Raw genomic sequence first — 20333 nt, 5'->3', positions numbered from 1 at the left:
CGCAAAATTAGATGCGAAAGACCTTCAATCTTGACTATTCGGTGATTACCATAAAAATTCCAAATGGGTTTTATAGGTGTTTCCGGCATAATTACCCTCATCAAGGTTGGTTTTTTAAATTAAATGTCAAAATGCGGCGCGTGCAGTTGAATTTTTACACAATCGGCGAGAAATCCAGAAATCCACTGAAAATGCCTCCCAAGTTCTTAAAGTGTTCATCGAACGTACGCCCAATAACAATAACGTCGTCTAGGTACACCAAACAAGCTTCCCATGACATTCTTCTAAGTATTACTACCATTAGGCGCTCAAGGGGGCATTGCATAGCCCAAACGGCATGATCTTAAACTGCCATAACCCCGAACCAACGCTGAACGCTTCTCTCGATGTTCAGGTTCCAGTCAAACTCGCCAGGAACCACTCTTCATATCCAACATTGAAAACCATTTAGTTTCGGTAAGAGTGTCATCGATTCTTGGTATTGTCCATAATATCCGCAAAATCGTGTGGACCCATCTTTACCACAGGTGACGTTCACGGACTGGTAAACCGTTCAATAATGCGCCATATCTTTTATGATCTTCTCAGCTTCTTCCCGTTTAATCCATGGTAGCCTTCTCGGGTTTCGTTTAATCGATTGTGCAGCTCCAATGTTGATCTTATGGGTGACGAAGTTTTACCCCTTAGTCCTTTTTTCTCAAGCAAACACGTCATCTTGATGCACGATCACCAGTTATGGCTATGACTGGTAGAGATTAATTCCTTTCGTGGAGACCTTTCATTAGAGTACCATGAAGGATAAAATCAGTTCCACTCCCCCCCCCCCCCCCATCCCCTTCTTTATAAGGAGTGAGAAAATAGAGGGGGTAGTTGGTAGAAAAACTTTCCTTTTCTTAAAGCTTTTAATTGGAATAATATGAAAGATAAAATTAATATCTACCCCCTCCCTCCTCCCCCCAGTCATCTACTAATATCGGAAAGGAGTCGCGCAGGAAAGTTATAGTTTGTACAAACCAATTCATTTTGGTGAGACCTCTCATTAGAATACCATGAAGGGTAGAACATGTGTCCATCCCCACCTCCGGTTTTCAAAAATTTGACTTGGCCCCACTAAACGCATACGCATGTAAATTATTCTGAGAACCCATTGGTTGTCGCATGTAAAGGTTATGCACGTTTTACATTCAAAAACAGTAATTCCGAGCGTTTTCAAGGCGAATTCGGTGTCAGCCAATACCAAAAGCGCGACTTTCTTTGTTTTACAGTGTACTCCTAGGAGGAAACAAGTTTGATTTATGTTGAAACGACCTCCTGGATGTGTTAAATTAATATTTATACCAAAGCCGAAATACCAAAAGCGCGACTTTCTTTGTTTTACAGTGTACTCCTAGGAGGAAACAAGTTTGGAAAACTATGTGCCAACTCCGACGTTTTCAAGGCGAAGTAAGCAATACAAAAGCGCAACTTTCTTTGATTTAAAGTGTACTCCTAGGAGGAAACAAGTTTGATATGTTGAAACGACCTCCTGGATGTGTTAATTAATATTTATACCAACTCCGAGTGTTTTCAAGGCGAATCGGTGTAAGCCAATACCAAAAGCGCGACTTTCTTTGATTTAAAGTGTACTCCTAGGAGGAAACAAGTTTGATTTATGTTGAATTGACCTCCTGGATGTGTTAAATTAATATTTATACCACCTACGAGCGTTTTCAAGGCGAATCGGTGTAAGCCAATACCAAAAGCGCGACTTTCTTTGATTTAAAGTGTACTCCTAGGAGGAAACAAGTTTGATTATGTTGAAACGACCTCCTGGATGTGTTAAATTAATATTTATACCAACTCCGAGCGTTTTCAAGGCGAATCGGCGTAAGCGAATACTAAAAGCGCGACTTTCTTTGATTTAAAGTGTACTCCTAGGAGGAAACAAGTTTGATTTATGTTGAAACGACCTCCTGGATGTGTTAAATTAATATTTATACCAACTCCGAGCGTTTTCAAGGCGAATCGGCGTAAGCGAATACTAAAAGCGCGGCTTTCTTTGATTTAAAGTGTACTCCTAGGAGGAAACAAGTTTGATTTATGTTGAAACGACCTCCTGGATGTGTTAAATTAATATTTATACCAACTCCGAGCATTTTCAAGGCGCATTCGGTGTAAGCCAATACCAAAAGCGCGACTTTCTATGATTTAAAGTGTACTCCTAGGAGGAAACAAGTTTGATCTATGTTGAAACGACCCCCTGGATGTGTTAAATTAATATTTATACCACCTCCGAGCGTTTTCAAGACGAATTCGGTATAAGCCAATACCAAATGCGCGACTTTCTTTGTTTTAAAGTGGCCTCCTAGGAGGAAATAGCTTTAACTTATGTTGAAATGACCTCCTGGAAGTGTTAAATTAAAATGTGTACCAATTCCGAGCGTTTTCAAGGCCAATTCGGTGTCAGCCAATACCAAAAGCGCGAGTTTTTTTGATTTAAAGTGTACTCCTAGGAGGAAATAGGTTTGATTTATGTTGAATTGACCTCCTGGATGTGTTAAATTAATATTTATACCAACTCCGAGCATTTTCAAGGCGCATTCGGTGTAAGCCAATACCAAAAGCGCGACTTTCTTTATTGTAAAGTGTACTCCTGTTGAATTGACCTCCTGGATGTGTTTATACCATCTATGAACGTTTTCGAGGCGAATTCGGCGTGAGTTAGAGAAAGTATCAGGAGAGAAGAGAGATGTATTTAAGGGTAGTCAATCAATTTATGTTCTTTATTGTAAAAATTCCAAGTGTAAGGAGCACAAACCTACCGTCTCCAGGCCAACGGATTCCTGGAGGGAAGTTTGGCAACGTGGTATACACCAGTTAGCCTTTTTGATACCTGAACAAGCAGAAGGTAAAGAACAAAATCATCATCGACCATATGCACACAGATAACAGTCCATCGTAAACTTCTATCTTCGAGAGGCTCCAGTTCCGATGCATGACGTTTCTCAGGCTTTGCGTCAGCCGCACGAAGGGAAACACTCGAGCCGTCCACCGCAGAAGCCAGTGCATGGCTTCGATCGGCCACAACATCCCGGACGTACACAGCATGGTGAAGTACAGGCAGCTGGTTATCAGCGAAATTTCCAGAATTGATTTCATGTTGCTGGCCAAGAATATACCTAAAACATCAGCGTTTATTTAGTGCCTTAAGCGTCCCATTTTGGTTATTATTGCACCGAAGCAAAGGCCAAAAAATCCAGTGAGGTACAGAAAAACGAACGTAAGCGCAATGGGGCCTTTATTTGTCAGGCCAAATGCGAATATGGGAACCGCCATGGTGAGAACGATCTGAGGCAACAGCATCACACTCACGACGAAGAGATGGGATATCGTCAGCTCCAGATTGTTGATTCCTATTACGAACATCCGCTCCAGGCCGACTTCGCTACGTTCTGCATTAACCGCTAGAGCACTTAGTAGTATTGCCGTAGTGATGACTATCCTGAAAGTAGGCTAGCAAAGACGTAACTAACGTAAACAACGTGGCCTTACATAGTTAGCACCCCAGGAATAGTAAAGTCCGTGAAATTCGTACCCATCCACTCGTACAGTATGTCCCACTACGACCAACTATCAATAACGTCATTCCAAGACCGGCACGTACCTTAATCGGAATCCTGGCCCCACGCGGGCTCACCCCGCAGCTTTCGGCGAACGCGTAGTAGAAGCTCTCCAAGGTCTCGTAGAGCATTACCTGCGTGTACAACGCCACGGGTTTATCTGCAAGCGGCGTTAATCACGAGCTCGTGACGCCCACATTTGCTTACCCGTGACATCCCTAACGACGTCCACGGTGGAGGCGCTCGCGTCCGATGCGCTCATACGTCGCGGATCGTTAACGCGCGCGCGCATGGCGTCGGAATAGTTTGGCTTAATCGTAATCGACGCGTAGGACGCACCTCTCTCGACGGAATCGAGCGCCTCTTGCTCGGTACTGTACAGCTTCTGCAAAGGAAATAGAATTGGGTTATGCAGAATCCAGAAGTACAGTTCAACACAAATAAAAACTGTTGCCTCCAAGGAGTACACTTTAAAACTCGGAAAATCGCATTGTTGGTATTGGATTATGCCGAATTCGCCTTGAAAACGCTTGGAGTTAGTATAAGTATTAATTTAAAGCATCCAGAAGGCCAATTCAACATAGATCAAGCCTGTTTCCTCCAAGGAGTTCACTTTAAAACAAAGGAAGTCGCACTGTTAGCATTGACTTATGCCGTATTCGCCTTGAAAACACTCCGAGTTAGAATACGTATTAATTCAATGCATCCAGGAAGTCAGTGAACACAAGTATGGTCTGTTTCTTCCAAGGAACACACTTTAAAACTAAGAAAATCGAACTGTTGGTGTTGGCATATGCCGGATTTGTCTTGGAAAAACTCTGAGTTAGAATACGTATTAATTCAATGCATCCAGGAGGCCAATGGACACAAGTATAGTCTGTTTCTTCCAAGGAGTACACTTTAAAACTAAGAAAATCGAACTGTTGGTGTTGGCACATGCCGGATTTGCCTTGGAAAAACTCGGAGTTAGAATAAGTATTAGTTCAATGCATCCAGGAGGCCAATGAACACAAGTATAGTCTGTTTCTTCCAAGGAGTACACTTTAAAACTAAAAAAATAGAACTGTTGGTATTGGCTTACGCCGAATTCGCCTGAAAAACGCTCGGAGTTGGTATAAATATTAATTTAAAACATCCAGGAAGTCAGAACAACATGCATCAAACTTGTTTCCTCCAAGGAGTAGACTTTAAAACTAAGAAAATCGAACTGTTGGTGTTGGCACATGCCGGATTTGCCTTGGAAAAACTCGGAGTTAGAATAAGTATTAATTCAATGCATCCAGGAGGCCAATGAACACAAGTATAGTCTGTTTCTTCCAAGGAGTACACTTTAAAACTAAAAAAATAGAACTGTTGGTATTGGCTTACGCCGAATTCGCCTGAAAAACGCTCGGAGTTGGTATAAATATTAATTTAAAACATCCAGGAAGTCAGAACAACATGCATCAAACTTGTTTCCTCCAAGGAGTAGACTTTAAAACTAAGAAAATCGAACTGTTGGTTTTGGCATATGCCGGATTTGCCTTGGAAAAACTTGGAGTTAGAATAAGTATTAATTCAATGCATCCAGGAGGCCAATGGACACAAGTATAGTCTGTTTCTTCCAAGGAGTACACTTTAAAACTAAAAAAATAGAACTGTTGGTATTGGCTTATGCCGAATTCGCCTGAAAAACCCTCGGAGTTGGTATAAATATTAATTTAAAACATCCAGGAAGTCACAAGAACATACGTTAAACCTGTGTCCTCCAGGGAGTAGACTTTAAAACTAAGAAAATAGAACTGTTGGTATTGGTTTACGCCGAATTTGCCTTGAAAACGCTAGTATAGTTAAAATCAAGTCCGTGTCCTCCGAGATGTACACATTTAAACAAACAGTATCACCAGGAAAAGGCGACTTACCACTATTAAGTGTTGCTTGGAGAGTTCCTTCAGGAACAAGCAACCTAACTCGGTGCTGTTGCAGTGAAGCGCCGACGCGTTACAATTCCGCGACCCCGTCTCCAAATTCGCCACCGAAACGACAAAGTCCACCGGGTTGTGCCCGATCGCGACGCAGTAGATAAACAACGTGAAAACCGGAAGTAGCGTGATGACGAAGGTCATCGCCCAGTTCTTGACGAACCACGCGAAGTGCTTCCAAATCAGCGCCTTCATGTGACTGTGCCTCAGTCTGAAACTCTGCTTGATCTTCAACGGCTCCTTAACGTCGGGATGCTCGCACGAGGCGCGACTTTCATTCTGCGTGGCGCTGAGTTTTAGGAACACCTCCTCGAGGGACGACGCGCGATGGTCCCGCAGCAGCCGCCTGGGATTCTTCTCGGCTATGAGGCGACCGTTGCGCAGTATTCCGACCTGAAATACGTTCAGATCACGACGGATGAGGCGAGAACGGATGCCTACCACGTCGGCTTGCAGCACCTCCTCGATGTAGTGCGTCGTGATCAAGATGGTGACGCGCTTACTTTCAACAAGACTAATAAAATGGTCCCAGATCGACTGTCTCAAGATGGAGTCGGCGCCAACCGTCGGTTCGTCCAAAATTAACAGTTCCGGCTCGTGCAAAATGGCGATCGCCAAGGAGACGCGTCGTTGCTGTCCGCCGCTGATGCTGCTCAGTTGGAGATTTTTATCGGGGAGATCCAGCAGGCCGGTCAAGTAAGCCACCCTCTCCTTTACCTTGAGTTCTTTTATACCAATCGCGCGCCCGAAGAAGAGGAAGGTCTCCCCAATGGTCAAGTCGCCGCTTAAACACGTGCTCTAGGTGAATTATTTGACAGCTAGCAAAGAGCGCATACTCACTTGGGGCATGTAACCGATCCGCAACTCGTTGTCCGCATGCGGAAGCTTTTGGCCGAGAACGTACACCTCTCCATGGTTCAAACCCCGCCTCCCGATGAGGCACTCCAGCATTGTCGTTTTGCCGCAACCGCTGGCACCCAGCAAACCGTAACTGCGCAACGCGCAATTGAAAGGGTCAAGTTAATGGAGCGAAGCACTTACATGGTTCCTGTGGGAACGGTCATGCTGAATCCCTCCAGCACGTTAACCTTGCCGAAACTCCTGTAGGCGTCCCTGACCTCGACCGCGTTGAGCGTTGGGCACTGTGGAAGCGGAACGTTTTACTTGAAATCGGCCTTTTTACTTACAGTCCAATCGGAAATGTGCGCTTCTGATCTTGGACGATACATCACCTCCGGATGGAAAAAACTAGGTCAAAATACAAAACTTGACAGTCGTTTTCTGTGCAAAATTAAAATTTTCCTCACTATTTGCCTGGTATTCACGTAATGCTGCATGTGTGCCTCGTCAAATAATGTCTATTGTATTGTTATGAGAACTCCATGAATATTTACTTGAGAAGACCGTAACATTTTCAATAGAATTTCACAATTTCCGATAAAAGTACACGCGTCAGGGGTAATGACAATGATGCGTCACGGCGGAGGCCAAATGGGTGTTACTCAATTTTTATTCTGTATGGTGATAGTAGCCAAAGCTGGCACGACAGCATTTTCGTTAAATTACGTCACTGCAGATCGCTGATGTTCTCCTGGTACCAGCACCTCCACCTTTTTCTTTTTATGTTCACTTGATCTAGGCCATCCATAAAGTTTACCAGAAGCGCCTTAGATTTTCCTTATCTCAATACATTTGCAGATAGTAGCAGGATTATTCACGAACTGCACGAGAAAACCCTAACCCCTGATACCTAAACCTCCTCAAAAACACCTCCTGATACTAAAATCACCTCGCCAAACCATTTCGCCACCGAATAATGAAATATTGAAGCTTGGATAAACAAGTACCTTATAAAAACCTCTCAAAAATCTTTGTATCAGGATCGTAGAAGACGCACACCAAAGACGTTTTTAAATTAGGAGCGTAGAGAGATGTACGTTACCTAGCTTGTTCTCCTGATTCTTTCTTCGAAACATTATATCAGACCAAAAGCTTGGTATTAGGCGCACATGATACACAGTAAATAAAAGAATTATGTCCTCCTGACTATGACTACCCCACTGTTCGCATGAAAATGCCCGATAGAGGCGTTAAAAGGTCTGAGGGACGGAGAGGATAAGTTAGGAGGAGACAACGGAAGATAGAAGAGGAAAGATGATGACAGGAAAAGATAGGACATGGCACAGGAGTGGGCTTCATCAGGCAGAAGGTAACAGGAGAGCATATGAAAAGATTTTGTAAAAACCCAAAACTTACCAGTCTTTTGGGCAAAAACGTTGTAAAAACTAGAATTAATTGTAATTGGCGGAAATTTTCTGGTGTGATTATGAAACGCAACAACAAACAGGAACGCATGTAGTTATCATATAATTTTCACGGTGAGTGGGATATAGAAATAAACATTTTGATAAATCGATAACAAAGTAGTATCGAAAAACTGCTAAATCTGAATGTTTAAAGTATAAAAGCGGCGATTAAAGAATACCTCATTGGCCTAAGAAGAGATAATTGATTCCTTCCTTGTGCTGGGAAGTATTCCAACTATTACGGGGGGTCGTTGGGGGTGAACATTTTGAGAGAAAATTTAGCACCGGGGGGTCTGGGGGGTTTGGAATACCCCCAGCCATTCTTTCTAGCGTACGAAAGTCTCGTGATAGTTATAGGACAAGGAATATCAAATCTTTCAATTCCCAGAGCTACGTTCTTCCCAACATATTCTACAACATAATTTATTTAATGTTCCCTTATGAAAAACTATTACGGGGGGTTGTTGGGGGTGAACACTTTGAAAGAGAATGCACCACCGGGGGGTCTGGGGGGGATGGAATACCCCCCAGCCATTCTCTCTAAAGCACGAAAGTCTCATGATAGTTATAGGACAAGGAATGCCAAATCTTTCAATTCCTGGGGGGTATTCTATACCCCCCAGACCCCCCGGTGCTACATTCTTCCCAAAATATTCTACAATATAATTTATTTAACGTTCCCTTATGAAAAACTATTACGGGGGGTCGTTGGGGGTGAGCATTTTGAGAGAGAATGCACCACCGGGGGGTATGGAATACCCCCCAGCTATTCTCTCTAAAGCACGAACGTCTCATGATAGTTATAGGACAAGGAATGTCAAATCTTTCAATTCCTGGGGGGTATTCCATACCCCCCAGACCCCCCGGTGGTGCATTCTTCCCAAAATATTCTACAACATAATTTATTTAATGTTCCCTTATAAAAAACTATTACGGGGGGTCGTTGGGGGTGAAAATTTTGAAAGAAAATGTAGCTCTGGGGGGTATGGAATACCCCCCAGCCATCCTCTCTAAAGCACGAACGTCTCATGATAGTTATAGGACAAGGAATGTAAAATCTTTCAATTCCTGGGGGGTATTCCATACCCCCCAGACCCCCCGGTGGTGCATTCTTCCCAAAATATTCTACAACATAATTTTTTTTAATGTTCCCTTATAAAAAACTATTACGGGGGGTCGTTGGGGGTGAACACTTTGAAAAGAGAATGCACCACCGGGGGTCTGGGGGGTATGGAATACCCCCCAGCCATTCTCTCTAAAGCACGAAAGTCTCATGATAGTTATAGGACAAGGAATGTCAAATCTTTCAATTCCTGGGGGGTATTCCATACCCCCCAGACCCCCATGTACTGCACCTGTAACACTGTACGAGTAATATGTAAATTGTTTTGTCGTATCGAATTATGATTGGTTCTTTAGGCGAGTTTGTTACCTTTTCCAATCAGTTCATTTTTCCTTTCGAGCATGTTGGTGACGCCAAAATTTAAGCGGAGTGTATTGGATTAATTGCAAATTTTAAAGTATAAGTTAACCTGCATTTTTTTAACTTCTCGAATTGATGTTTGACCGAGCCTCTACATTTTCTCTCATTTTTGGAGGCTATAAAATTGGATTCATTCGATACGTAAGTGGCCGCCATTTGCTGAATTATTCAATCTCATACAATTGCCCTCGCTTTATACGCAGTTTGAACTAGATATTTTTATAAGCTTTTAAGAGGATTTATTACTCTGTGAAATTGTTTGAAGGTTTTCAGGGATCATTAAACGTTTTCAAGGGTTTTTTATGGTGCGGAGGGTTTTTAAACACTGTCAGAGTCGGTAGTCTGTGAGGGTCTTTCACTCCTGAAGAACATTTACTAGTATTAAGGCTATCTAATTGCGTTTAGGCGTAATCACTAAGAGTTTTCAAAGACATAGAAAAGTTTTCGGAAGAGTGAGGGCACAAAAGGGCGAGGCATTAAAGGGATGGGCATGAAAAAAAAGGCGAGAGTGCAGAATTTAGTATTAGAGGGCACATGGGATAAGAGATGATAGGAAGGGAGATAGAGAATATGTTGATGTATGTGAGGGCATATGAAGGTAAGATAAGACAGGACAGGAATAAGTTAGAATAAGGGAGGAAAGAACATACAAATGTAATCTTTATTAACATGCATGAACGCAAATTCAATTCGTGTACTCAGTTCTTGATCTTCATGTTGAGTTGACCGAGGAGAGTAAGGCCGAGTGGTTAATGTTAAACGCGTTTAAATCGGATAAGGATGAAGCAGAGTGCCAGTGGTAAGGCAGCCCATAGGACTATGGTAAAGAACCCGACATAGACATCTGCCCTTAAGAAATTCCAGTCCTTGTGCAAAATGTTTCTTATGCTGCGCGTTTGCATAGTAAGTGGAAAGAATGGAGCCAACGGTTTCAGGAGCCGGTGCATCGCCTCAACGGGCCACAAAGTCCCGCTCGCAAAGAATACAGTGAACGTGGTGCCTATGCCGATGAGGCAGACGCCAACTTCCGAATGCGTAATGCACGATATAAGCATTCCTGGAACGAATATTATTAGTGTCGCCAAATTCACGGGGACCATCACCGTAGCACACCCCGGCGAATCCGCCGAGAAACGTGAGAATTGCCGCTAGAATTAGAGATCCCTTCATTGTCGTATCGAACACAGCGAAGACGATCACCATGCTGAAGAAGGTTTGGAAAAATAGCACGACGCTGTTTGTCATCACGTACGACAATATCAGTTCGGTTCGATTGACGCCGGTCACCAGAAGTCGTTCCATGATCGTTTCGCTTTGCTCCGAGTGCATGGACAGAGAGGTGCCGATTATGGCGGAGGCGAAAATGGATCTGCTGGAACAATGAGCGACCCTGATCAAGATGATTCTGGGATACTTACAATGTTAGCACTCCGGGCATAGCGAAATCGTTAAAATCAGTGTTCATCCACTCGTAAATTGCGTCCCACTACGAATACTGGTTAAAATCTGTCGTTTGGTTAAGAACACTCACCGTCATAGGTACCTTCACCACGTTCTTGTTGATACCGCAACTCTCCACGAAGTTGTTAACGAAATCTTGTAGTATTTGGTAGAGCATTCTTTGCAGGTAAAGTGACATGGGTTTTACTATAAACCAGGTGACAAGTCGCAGTGGTGTTGTTTAAAAATTCTTACCCGTGGTATCCCTGAAGACGCTAATGGTCGAGTGCTCTAAGTCGTACGAGTTCGAACCGAACCAATCATAGGCGCGTGACCGCAACGCTCTGGAGAAATTGACGTTAATCGCTATCGAAGCGTAAGACCTTCCCGACCGTACGGACTGAATGGCTTCAAATTCGCTACTGTAAAATGTCTACAAAATTGGCGTATCCATTTCCGCCCGGTCTTACCATCAATAACTGCTTATTCGATAGGTAGTTGAGAAAGGTGCAGCTCAACTGCTCACTTTTGCAATGAATCGGTTCGAGCCTACATGACTTGGGTTCAACCTCCAGGTTCACGACGGAGATTACGAAGTCGGTGGGATTGTGACCAAACGTGAGGCCAAAACTGCTGAGTATCACCACTGGAAGTAACAGCGCGATCATGGTCGTTATCCAATTTTTACGCAACCATTGGAAGTTTTTCAAGACCAGCGCCTTCAGATGGTGGTGTTTCACTGTCATTCCCTCCTTAATTTTACCGGCTGATCTAGGAGAATTTGCCGACTTAGCGATTTGGCTTTGATTTTGCGCTACGCAGAACTTGAGGAGAACGTCTTCGAGCCTCGGTAGCTGGTGCAGCTTGAGGAGGTTCTTCGGGTCGTCTTCCGCCATCAAGCAGCCACCGCGCATCAGGCCGACCTGTGGTAAAACTCGAACACTATCCCCACCGAAAGATCGGGCTTACCAAGTTGGCCGTGAGGGTTTCCTCGATGTAGTGCGTTGTTATAATTATGGTGACCTCGCCGCTCGCGGTCAGGCTTCTGAAGTGATCCCAAATTAACTGCCTCAGAACTGAATCCATACCAACGGTGGGTTCGTCCAGAATCAGCAGTTCGGGCTCGTGCTGGAGCGCGACCGCCAAGGACAACCGGCGCTGTTGCCCTCCACTCATATCGCTCAGTCGTTGGTTTGGGTCGGGAATCATCAGCAATTCAATCAAATACTTCGACCTCTCCTCAATCTTGCCTTCCTTCATACCAATCAAGCGGCCAAAAAAGAGTAGGGTTTCCCCAACCGTCAGATCCGCGTAGAGCGATGTTGCCTAATCACAAAGCCTCAGTGAAGGTCCCTCACTTTAAGGCATACCTGAGGCATGTAGCCGATCTTGGTCTCATTGCGCGGCCCAGGCATTTCTTGACCAAGAACGCTGATTGTGCCATAGCTCAACCCCTTTCTTCCATTGAGGCATTCCAACAGCGTAGTTTTTCCGCAACCACTCGCCCCAAGTAATCCATAACTGCAAACCACCAAAAATCCTTGGAAGTGCCGAAATCGCTTACTTACATGGCGCCTTTCGGGACGGTCATATTGAAATCTTCGAGCACTTTAAGCGACCCATAATTCATGAAAGCGCCCTTTACCACAACCGCGTTCGACGCAAGGCTCGGCGCAGTAAACTTCGAATCCAGCTCGATTTCCGGCAGACACCTTGAAGGCTCGAACAGCTGGAAACACCCATCAACCCTTAGTGATCATATCGGTGAGTGACTTACCCGTTTTTTAAGGGCCACGATCCTTTGGAAGAACCCCTGCTTCGCGTTCGTCTCGGCCAAATCACCGAACATGTTCCCGTGTGCCATATTGTCCTAAATGACGAACGCGCACTCACTTATCGAACAGACGCGATAACCTCACCAAGCATCGCTATATGAACAAATATTGCTCAACACAATAAGTGCATTTTTGCATAGATCACCAAAACTGCCATTTATCTTACTACAAAACTAGAACTAGTCAAAGTCCTTTGAGACTGGGTCGGTTAGAACACAAACAGGTCTGTCGTGTTTACTACATCGTTTTGACAAAAAAAAAATGTACCAATTACGTAACAAAGATGTTAACGAGTGCCAAGGTCGTGTGGAAATGGTTTTAAATTACACTTTAGTCGTAAATCTGCACCAATCCTAGGCTTTAACTTTTTAGGGAACCCAGAACACCAGTCGCAACGTTCCCAATTTCTCTGGTTTTCAAAATGGTAGTAGATCCGCGTTTAAAAGGGAACGTCACTTCCATACCATTGTCTCACAAAACCCCAAACACTCTCATGATAACTTTCGGAAAAGCGCAATTGAATTTTTTTCCTGGGGGGTGTTACTCCTCGCGCCCAGATTATCGTATCGTGGACTATGATTTGGAGATGGGGTTTGGTTACAACATACCCCTAAGTACATTAAAGTTTGGGTACATCTCCACTTACATACGCTACCATGAGTCTTCCTATGTTGAGGGTACTCTCTCTGATAGGTACTTTCTGGATTACGACAGGGACCTCAAATTCGGGCCCTTTGTATCTACTACCTCCCTGACTGGAGTATGCCCCTATCTTCCCTAAAAAGTTTAGTGTTAGTTACAGTTACGTTTTGGAGGAAAATAGAGTGCAGGTGACCTAATACCCCCCCCAGCCCAGCAAAGGAGGCTTTGATGACCCCATGCCGGCAGTAACTGTGGTTTTCGGAAGCAGCACTGGAGGGTATACCTAACCCCCCAAACGCCGGTACCCCCCCCCCCCCACACTATGTTTAGGAAAGTGAGTATACTCTTGATTTTACTGGATAATTCTAAGAGCTAAACATTTTGGAGGGTAATGTAGTACTTGGGAACAAACACCCCCCAACCCAGCAAAGGATGCCTTGCAAAATACAAAGTTTCGAGGGTAAGTAATGATTTCTCTTATGAAAAAAATAAAAGAGTTTAGCTACCATGTACAGGGTGACCGCATTTCTTTCAAAGTGTCGCTTTACTTACTATCTTGTAGAAAAAATATAATATGGTGTAACTACCGTATACAAAGGATGTTCAAATAACTCAAAAACGCCCTTGTATGGGAGTTTTAACAAAATTAGAAATTGCCCAATGGCAGCATGGCCGCATTTATTCACGAAAGTGCCCTTTACTTACTATTGTGTAGGAAAAATATAGTATAGGTCTATCCACCGTATACACAGGGTGTTCAAAAATTCAAAAACGCCCTTGTATGGGACTTTTAACAAAATTAGAAATTGCCCAATGGCGGCTTTTTCACGAAAGTACCCTTTACTTACTATTGTGTAGGAAAAATATATTATGGGTCTATCCACCGTATACACAGGATGTTCTAAAATTCAAAATCGCCCTTGTATGGGACTTTTAACAAAATTAGAAATTGCCCAATGGCAGCATGGCCGCATTTATTCACGAAAGTGCCCTTTAGTTACTATTGTGTAGGAAAAAATAGTATGGGTCTATCCACCGTATACACAGGGTGTTCAAAAATTCAAAAACGCCCTTGTATGGGACTTTTAACAAAATTAGAAATTGCCCAATGGCAGCATGGCCGCATTTATTCACGAAAGTGCCCTTTAGTTACTATTTTGTAGGAAAAATATAGTATGGGTCTATCCACCCTATACACAGGGTGTTCAGAAATTCAAAATCGCCCTTGTATGGGACTTTTAACAAAATTAGAAATTGCCCAATGGCGGCTTTTTCACGAAAGTACCCTTTACTTACTATTGTGTAGGAAAAATATAGTATGGGTCTATCCACCGTATACACAGGGTGTTCAACAATTCAAAATCGCCCCTGTATGGGACTTTTCACAGAATTAGAAATTGCCCAATGGCGGCTTTTTCACGAAAGTACCCTTTATTTACTATTGCGTACGAAAAATATAGTATGGGTCTATCCACCGTATACACAGGGTGTTCAACAATTCAAAATCGCCCCTGTATGGGACTTTTAACAAATTTAGAATTTGCCCAATGGCAGCATGGCCGCATTTATTCACGAAAGTGCCCTTTAGTTACTATTGTGTAGGAAAAATATAGTATGGGTCTATCCACCGTATACACAGGGTGTTCAAAAATTCAAAAATGCCCTATTATGGGACTTTTAACAAAATTAGAGATTGCCCAATGGCTGCATGGCTGCTTTTTTCACCAAAGTGCCCTTTACTTACAACTGTGTAGGAAAAATATAGTATGGGTCGATCCACCGTATACACAGGGTGTTCAAAAATTCAAAATCGCCTTTGTATGGGACTTTTAACAAATTTAGAAATTGCTCAATGGCAGCATGGCCGCATTTTTTCACGAAAGTGCCCTTTAGTTACTATTGTGTAGGAAAAAATATAGTATGGGTCTATCCACCGTATACACAGGGTGTTCAAAAATTCAAAATCGTCCATGTATGGGACTTTTCACAGAATTAGAAATTGCCCAATGGCGGCTTTTTCACGAAAGTACCCTTTATTTACTATTGCGTACGAAAAATATAGTATGGGTCTATCCACCGTATACACAGGGTGTTCAAAAATTCAAAAACGCCCTTGTATGGGACTTTTAACAAAATTAGAAATTGCCCAATGGCAGCATGGCCGCATTTATTCACGAAAGTGCCCTTTAGTTACTATTTTGTAGGAAAAATATAGTATGGGTCTATCCACCCTATACACAGGGTGTTCAGAAATTCAAAATCGCCCTTGTATGGGACTTTTAACAAAATTAGAAATTGCCCAATGGCGGCTTTTTCACGAAAGTACCCTTTACTTACTATTGTGTAGGAAAAATATAGTATGGGTCTATCCACCGTATACACAGGGTGTTCAACAATTCAAAATCGCCCCTGTATGGGACTTTTAACAAATTTAGAATTTGCCCAATGGCAGCATGGCCGCATTTATTCACGAAAGTGCCCTTTAGTTACTATTGTGTAGGAAAAATATAGTATGGGTCGATCCACCGTATACACAGGGTGTTCAAAAATTCAAAATCGCCTTTGTATGGGACTTTTAACAAATTTAGAAATTGCTCAATGGCAGCATGGCCGCATTTTTTCACGAAAGTGCCCTTTAGTTACTATTGTGTAGGAAAAATATAGTATGGGTCTATCCACCGTATACACAGGGTGTTCAAAAATTCAAAATCGTCCTTGTATGGGACTTTTAACAAAATTAGAAATTGCCCAAAGGCTTGGCCGCATTTTAACACCAAAGTGTCTCTTTACTGACTGTCTTGTAGGAGATATATAGTATGATCTATCTACTGTATACAAAGGGTGTTCAAAAATTCCAAAACGGTCTTGGTTTTTTCCTGGGATTTTTTACAAAATTCCAAATGAATTACAAGGAGTTTCACTAAAAAATCCTCCACAAAATGGTACTCATTTTTTGGGTCTTTCCTTTGATATATGCCGCCATCCGTGGATCAGTGTCAAAGAGTAAAACCTCGAAGAACCTGTAAGAGCATTCTCCAACAATCTCAAAGGGTGCTCCCTAGATTATACTAGAGCCTTAGTGATACTTGTTCGATACGAGCACCATAATAAAGCGATGGCATCAGAGGTCAGTACAGAGCTGGAAAAAGACAAGAAACGGTAGTGGAAGATTAGAAAAGACAAGAAAAGAATAGCAACGGAAAGGGAATTGGGACAAGGCAAGCGAGGCCAGGAGAGGAAAGAAGATAGCGGGAGGAAGGGCGCAGAAGTGATCACGAGATAGCAATAGCCGGTGCGAGAGAGAAAACATGAGAAGGCAAGGGATGGTATAGAGAACATAAAAAAGACAGATTAGAGCAGCAGAGTGCAGTACAACATGTAACGGCACAAGATGATAGAAGACGAGAGTTAACGGCAGAGAACAAGAGGGCAGAAGAAGACAAACCGGAAAGAGGTACGAGAAAAAATAAGTAGAAAAAAGAGGGAAACAAGGAAGTGGGTTAAAAAAAGTATTAGGGCATAAAAGGGCGAGGAATTGCAGAGAAGAAAAGAAAGAGGAAGATGCAGATGATAGTACGAGATAGAACAAGGAAATGAGGTGATGGGACAGAAGAAAAGCAAGGGTAAAATGAGTCATCAAGAATGGTAAAGACAGGGTACTGTCGGAGGGGTCAGGATCGGGAGTGGAACAGAACAGGGCAAAGGGAGGCAGGAGAGAGCAAGCGAAGGCAAGATGGCAAACAGGTCACCAAAGCCCAAGGGATGGTAGAGGCAAAGGTTAGGATAAGACATGAAAATGCAATCTATTTATCGATCTAATTTATTAACATGCGAGAACTCAAATTCAATTCGTGTAGGTACTCATCTCTTGATCTTCACTTTGTGTTAAGCGCGTTTAAATCGGATAAGGAAGAAGCAGAGCAACAGCAGTACGGCAGCCCATAGGACTATGGTAAAGAACCCAACGTAGACATCTGCCCTTAAGAAATTCCAGTCCCTGTGCATAATACTTTTCATGCTGCGTGTTGGCATAGTAAGGGGGAAGAATGGGGCCAACGGTTTCAGGAGCCAGTGCATCGCCTCCACGGGCCACAGGGTTCCGCTCACAAACATTATAGCGAACGATGTACCTATCCCTATTAGGAAAATGCCTATTTCCGAATGTGTAAGGCACGATATAAACATCCCTGGAACGAATATTATTAGTGATCGCTAAATTCACGGGGACCATCACCGTAGCACACTCCGGCGAAGCCGCAGAGAAACGCGAGGAATGTGACTAGCACCAGAGATCCCTTCGTTGTCGCTCCGAACACGGCGAAGACGGTCACCATGCTGAAGAAGGTTTGGAAAAACAGCACGACGCTGTTTGCCATCACGTACGACAACATCAGTTCGGTTCGATTGACGCCGGTCGCCAGAAGTCGTTCCATGATCGTTTCGCTTTGCTCGGAGTGCATGGACAGAGCGGTGTAGAGTATGGCGGCGATGAAAATGATTCTGCTGGCACAATTGATGATTTTGATCAAGATGATTCTGGGATACTTACAATATTAGCACGCCCGGAAGTGCAAAATCGTTAAAATCTGTGTTCATCAACTCATAAATTGCGTCCCACTAGGAATACTGATCAAAATCTGTCGTTTGGCCAAGAGCACTCACCTTCATAGGTACCTTCACCACGTTCTTGTTGATACCGCAACTCTCCACGAAGTTGTTAACGAAATCTTGTAGTATTTGGTAGAGCATTCTTTGCAGGTAAAGTGACATGGGTTTTACTATAAACCAGGTGACAAGTCGCAGTGGTGTTGTTTAAAAATTCTTACCCGTGGTATCCCTGAAGACGCTAATGGTCGAGTGCTCTAAGTCGTACGAGTTCGAACCGAACCAATCGTAGGCGCGTGACCGCAACGCTCTGGAGAAATTGACGTTAATCGCTATCGAAGCGTAAGACCTTCCCGACCGTACGGACTGCATGGCGTCGAATTCGCTACTGTAAAAAGTCTACAAAATTGGCGCGTGCACTTCGGTCCGATCTTACCATCATCAACTGCCTACTCCCTAGGTAACTGAGGAAGGTGCAGCTCAACTGTTCACTTTCGCAATGGATCGGTTCGAACCTACATGACTTGGGTTCAACTTCCAGGTTCACAACGGAGATTGCGAAGTTAGTGGGATTGTGACCAATCGCGAGGCAAAAACTGCAAAGGATCACCACTGGTAGTAGCAGCGCGATCAAGGTCGATCCCCAATTTTTATACATCCACTGGAAGTTTTTCAAGACCAGCGCCTTCAGATGGTGGTGTTTCACTGTCATTCCCTCCTTAATTTTACCGGTTGATCTAGGAGAATTTGCCGACCTAGCGATTTGGCTTTGATTTTGCGCTACGCAGAACTTGAGGAAAACGTCTTCGAGCCTCGGTAGCTGGTGCAGCTTGAGGAGGTTCTTCGGGTCGTCTTCCGCCATCAAGCAACCACCGCGCATCAGGCCGACCTGTGGTAAAACTCGAACACTATCCCCACCGAAAGATCGGGCTTACCAAGTTGGCCTTGAGGGCTTCCTCGATGTAGTGCGTTGTTATAATTATGGTGACCTCGCCGCTCGCGGTCAGGCTCCTGAAGTGATCCCAAATTAACTGCCTCAGAACTGAGTCCATGCCAACGGTGGGTTCGTCCAGAATCAGCAGTTCGGGCTCGTGCTGGAGCGCGACCGCCAAGGACAACCGGCGCTGTTGCCCTCCACTCATATCGCTCAGTCGTTGGTTTGGGTCGGGAATCATCAGCAATTCAATCAAATACTTCGACCTCTCCTCAATCTTGCCTTCCTTCATACCAATCAAGCGGCCAAAAAAGAGTAGGGTTTCCCGAACCGTCAGATCCGCGTAGAGCGATGTTGCCTAATCACAAAGCCTCAGTGAAGGTCCCTCACTTTAAGGCATACCTGAGGCATGTAGCCGATCTTGGTTTCATTGCGCGGCCCAGGCACTTTTTGACCAAGAACGCTGATTGTGCCATAGCTCAACACCTTTCTTCCATTGAGGCATTCCAACAGCGTAGTTTTTCCGCAACCACTCGCCCCAAGTAATCCATAACTGCAAACCACCAAAAATCCTTTGAAGTGCCGAAATCGCTTACTTACATGGCGCCTTTCGGGACGGTCATATTGAAATCTTCGAGCACTTTAAGCGACCCATAATTCTTGAAAGCGCCCTTCACCACAACCGCGTTCGACGCAAGACTCGGCCCAATGAACCTTGAATCCAGCTCGATTTCCGGCAGGCATTTCGAACGCTTGAACAGCTACAAACCGCATCATTAACCTTTGGCGATGGTTTCGGTCAGTGACTTACCCGTTTTTTAAGGGCCACGATCCTTTGGAAGAACCCCTGCTTCGCGTTCGTCTCGCCCAAATCACCGAACATGTTTTCGTGCACCATTTGCTAACAATTTCGAACTTGGTACTCACTTATCGAACAGACGCAGACGCGATAACCTCTCCAGAACAGTTATTGGCCTACATAGTGGGTAAATTAGTGCGTAGGCCACCAACTCTACCACTTACCTTTTACCCTACAAAACTAGGATCAATCAAAGTCCATTGAGACTGTTTTAGCAGATGTGATTAAGGCAGGTCAGTCCAGAACAAAAACAGGTCAGTCGTGTTTACTGTTGCTTTAACATGAAATTGATCTAATTACGCATGAAAACTGTTGACAAATACCAAGGCCGAAGATTAATTTACAATTTGGTCGCAAATATCTGCCGAAGACCTTCAGTTTTGAAGGAGCCCAGAACGCAAGAAACATTCAACGTTGCTGATTATTCTAGTGTCCAAGTTTCCAAAGTTTAAAAAACTCGATTTTTGTCAGCTACTAGCTTTGCAATAAGCGAGAGTTTCAAATGTGGAACCTTTAAAGCTGAAATTCGCGACCTTAAGGCTTTTAACATAATTTTTTGCAACCTCAAACGGTCGCAAGGAGTTTTTGTATGAGTGCTAACAGTAAGACCGGCGATCCTGGGGGATCCACCTAGCAGAGCCTTAAGGTCTAAAAAAATCTCATTTCGAA

At 43.8% G+C, this 20333-nt stretch overlaps 3 protein-coding genes across 6 annotated transcripts; all 3 read right to left on the bottom strand.

The window, feature by feature from the left end:
- Positions 1 to 2748: 2748 nt before the first annotated feature.
- Positions 2749 to 7829, bottom strand: LOC116160876 (ABC transporter G family member 23-like). 3 transcript variants are annotated; one of them, XM_031474017.1, is made up of 11 exons: positions 7817 to 7829; positions 6748 to 6808; positions 6602 to 6702; positions 6401 to 6551; positions 6002 to 6358; positions 5501 to 5953; positions 3807 to 3984; positions 3644 to 3759; positions 3532 to 3599; positions 3216 to 3481; positions 2749 to 3158 (listed from the first exon to the last, which is right to left on the bottom strand). In XM_031474017.1, exons 2-11 carry the CDS (start codon positions 6787 to 6789, stop codon positions 2857 to 2859), a joined length of 2034 nt encoding a protein of 677 aa, XP_031329877.1. In that variant the 5' UTR covers positions 6790 to 6808; positions 7817 to 7829; the 3' UTR covers positions 2749 to 2856. The 3 variants fall into 3 exon arrangements, with proteins under 3 accessions (XP_031329877.1, XP_031329878.1, XP_031329879.1); XM_031474018.1 differs by lacking the exon at positions 7817 to 7829 and having other exon boundaries at positions 6002 to 6344; positions 6602 to 7783; XM_031474019.1 differs by lacking the exons at positions 2749 to 3158; positions 7817 to 7829 and having other exon boundaries at positions 3361 to 3492; positions 6748 to 7783.
- Positions 7830 to 9992: 2163 nt separating this feature from the next.
- LOC116162084 (ABC transporter G family member 23-like) lies at positions 9993 to 12877 on the bottom strand. 2 transcript variants are annotated; one of them, XM_031475616.1, is made up of 10 exons: positions 12567 to 12876; positions 12358 to 12518; positions 12160 to 12310; positions 11759 to 12115; positions 11260 to 11712; positions 11045 to 11222; positions 10881 to 10996; positions 10768 to 10835; positions 10453 to 10718; positions 9993 to 10406 (listed from the first exon to the last, which is right to left on the bottom strand). In XM_031475616.1, exons 1-10 carry the CDS (start codon positions 12651 to 12653, stop codon positions 10105 to 10107), a joined length of 2139 nt encoding a protein of 712 aa, XP_031331476.1. In that variant the 5' UTR covers positions 12654 to 12876; the 3' UTR covers positions 9993 to 10104. The 2 variants fall into 2 exon arrangements, with proteins under 2 accessions (XP_031331476.1, XP_031331477.1); XM_031475617.1 differs by having other exon boundaries at positions 10212 to 10406; positions 10463 to 10718; positions 12567 to 12877.
- A 4193-nt stretch (positions 12878 to 17070) lies between these two features.
- On the bottom strand, positions 17071 to 20171 carry LOC116160995 (ABC transporter G family member 23-like). The gene is made up of 11 exons (XM_031474161.1): positions 19829 to 20171; positions 19617 to 19780; positions 19406 to 19566; positions 19208 to 19358; positions 18807 to 19163; positions 18308 to 18760; positions 18093 to 18270; positions 17929 to 18044; positions 17816 to 17883; positions 17501 to 17766; positions 17071 to 17453 (listed from the first exon to the last, which is right to left on the bottom strand). Exons 2-11 carry the CDS (start codon positions 19701 to 19703, stop codon positions 17152 to 17154), a joined length of 2139 nt encoding a protein of 712 aa, XP_031330021.1. The 5' UTR covers positions 19704 to 19780; positions 19829 to 20171; the 3' UTR covers positions 17071 to 17151.
- Positions 20172 to 20333: the final 162 nt, after the last annotated feature.

This window comes from Photinus pyralis, unplaced genomic scaffold (assembly GCF_008802855.1).
Source record: "Photinus pyralis isolate 1611_PpyrPB1 unplaced genomic scaffold, Ppyr1.3 Ppyr1.4_LG10, whole genome shotgun sequence".
NCBI lineage: Eukaryota > Metazoa > Arthropoda > Insecta > Coleoptera > Lampyridae > Photinus > Photinus pyralis.
This window is presented reverse-complemented; position numbering and strand designations above follow the sequence as displayed.